At 42.5% G+C, this 1,858-nt stretch overlaps 1 protein-coding gene across 1 annotated transcript in view; it reads right to left on the bottom strand.

Moving 5' to 3' along the window:
- Window positions 1-1,858, bottom strand: part of LOC101863055 — a gene marked incomplete in the record, with an annotated part of 75,885 nt that overhangs the window by 23,484 nt on the left and 50,543 nt on the right. Inside the window, 2 exon segments of the mRNA XM_013087691.2 lie at window positions 184-303; window positions 817-987. Of these exon segments, the coding sequence (XP_012943145.1) occupies window positions 184-303; window positions 817-987 (291 nt within the window).

Here is a 1,858-nt window from a genome sequence, read left to right as displayed (position 1 = left end):
GGAGACCAAAGTTCGTTTCCCAAGCGGCGAGAAAATTTGTATCGAGTATTTCGGTCTTTCTGATATTGTATCCCGCTCATCCAGGGCTGGTCCTGACAGGCAGGGTTGGAAGCCCGCCTGTTAAATGATCTAAATTGTGTCGATTGGGGCGTAACAACAGCTACTTTTTTTTTAAATACTCACTTTCTGCGAGTCCACAAGGGCGTTCTCCAGTATATGCACGATAGAGACTCCGTCAGTGAGACACATGTGCATGCGGAACAGAAGAACGGTGTCTCTGGGCTCCCTGAAGTTGTGTAAAACCTGACGAAAAATGCAATTCTGAGTAAAACTTTGTCCAGCCAGTGTGTCCTCGACAATGGGCGGCCGTCATAATATACAAATACAATCTGAATCGTATTTCGCTTTTTAATCCAAATTTTTTGTCTTATCCTGAAGCATTACACGTATACTACAATTCATGTGAGTCCATCGGTTAAACAGTTCATTTCAATACGCCAATTTAGCATCAAATCACACACTAATAGATCCTATGAACTACTATGGTTAAGCAAAACATGGGACTTCACTCAAAAATAGACCTGCAGGCGTGATAATCTCACTTGGCGCAGTGTGTTTTGATGCTTCTCTCATAGACCTCTTTCACTCACTATTTGCTGTTTGAGGCCGAGAGAGCAAATGTGTTAAATATATAATAATATTTGTCCGCCAATACACCCCCTCCTCCTGACAATGGAGACCCTGGGTGTCCGTATTAGGTCAAGAAAGTTCAGAATGGAAGGCTTAAGTTTACTTTTACCAATTCCTCTTGGATACCTGCACTTCCCATAAAGGATGCTCCAGAGACATCGGTTCCGCTGCCATCTTTGAGATAAACTGCTGTAGATCTTCTAGAGTTTCGATGTAGCCTGGCATACTGAATACGTGTCTGCTCACAGAAAAGTGGCGGTCCGGCACCCATGCATGTCCACAACAGAATTCCACAACCTGCAAAATATGTGACGAAAAGTGAGAAATTCCAAGAATCTAATCAAAACCTTGAATCCATGAAAACATTCATGCGAATTCACAATAACTCCCGTTGTCGACCTCGTCATTATCAAAATTGGTGGATAACCGCTTCGTTTTCTTTGTCGTAATGTAAGTATCTCATCGACACAATTTATATTTATTTTAGGAGGTAGGCTTTCGACATTGTCTGTCAGGGCCAACCCGGGCTGAGAGGGATACAACATCCTACTAGAAAGACCGAGATGCTCGATAAAAATTCTCCCAACTCGGGAATCGAACACAGGTCTCCTCGCGTGCCCTATGGAAGTACCTAACCGCGACACCACAGACACCAGAATCAAAACCGTGAATCTCTTATAGGAATTCACTGTAACTCTCGTAGCCGATTTCATCATTGTATCAACCGGCGTCTGTGGGGTTTGCGGTTAGGCGCTTCATCGTCGCACTCGGAAGGCGGGAGTTTAATTCCAATATCGGTAAGTTTTTGGGTTTTTTAAAAATCTAATTTTTTTAAATCTTCTTCTTTTCCCTGTGATGATGAATCACTTTCAGCACAGGTTGGCCCTGACAGGGTCGAAGCGCCTCGCCTCCTAATCGATCTAAATTGTGTCAACGTCAGAGCTACAAACCTACAATTACAATAGATCTAATCACTTTACATAACAATCGACCATTACAGCTTCCTTGTCAACTTACGACAAACCAGGGCAAACCGGGCTGAGTAGGGATACAGAATCCTAAAAGAGAGACAGCGATTAAAGATACTCCCAAGTTTGAACCTTGGAATCATGTCTTTTGAGTTCAACGGTTAAGAGCTTATAAAAGCGTATATTAATAATAATAATAA

Source organism: Aplysia californica, unplaced genomic scaffold, assembly GCF_000002075.1.
Source record: "Aplysia californica isolate F4 #8 unplaced genomic scaffold, AplCal3.0 scaffold00623, whole genome shotgun sequence".
Taxonomy (NCBI): Eukaryota; Metazoa; Mollusca; class Gastropoda; order Aplysiida; family Aplysiidae; genus Aplysia; species Aplysia californica.
Note: the sequence above shows the minus strand (reverse complement) of the source record. Positions and strands in the feature narration are given on the sequence as shown.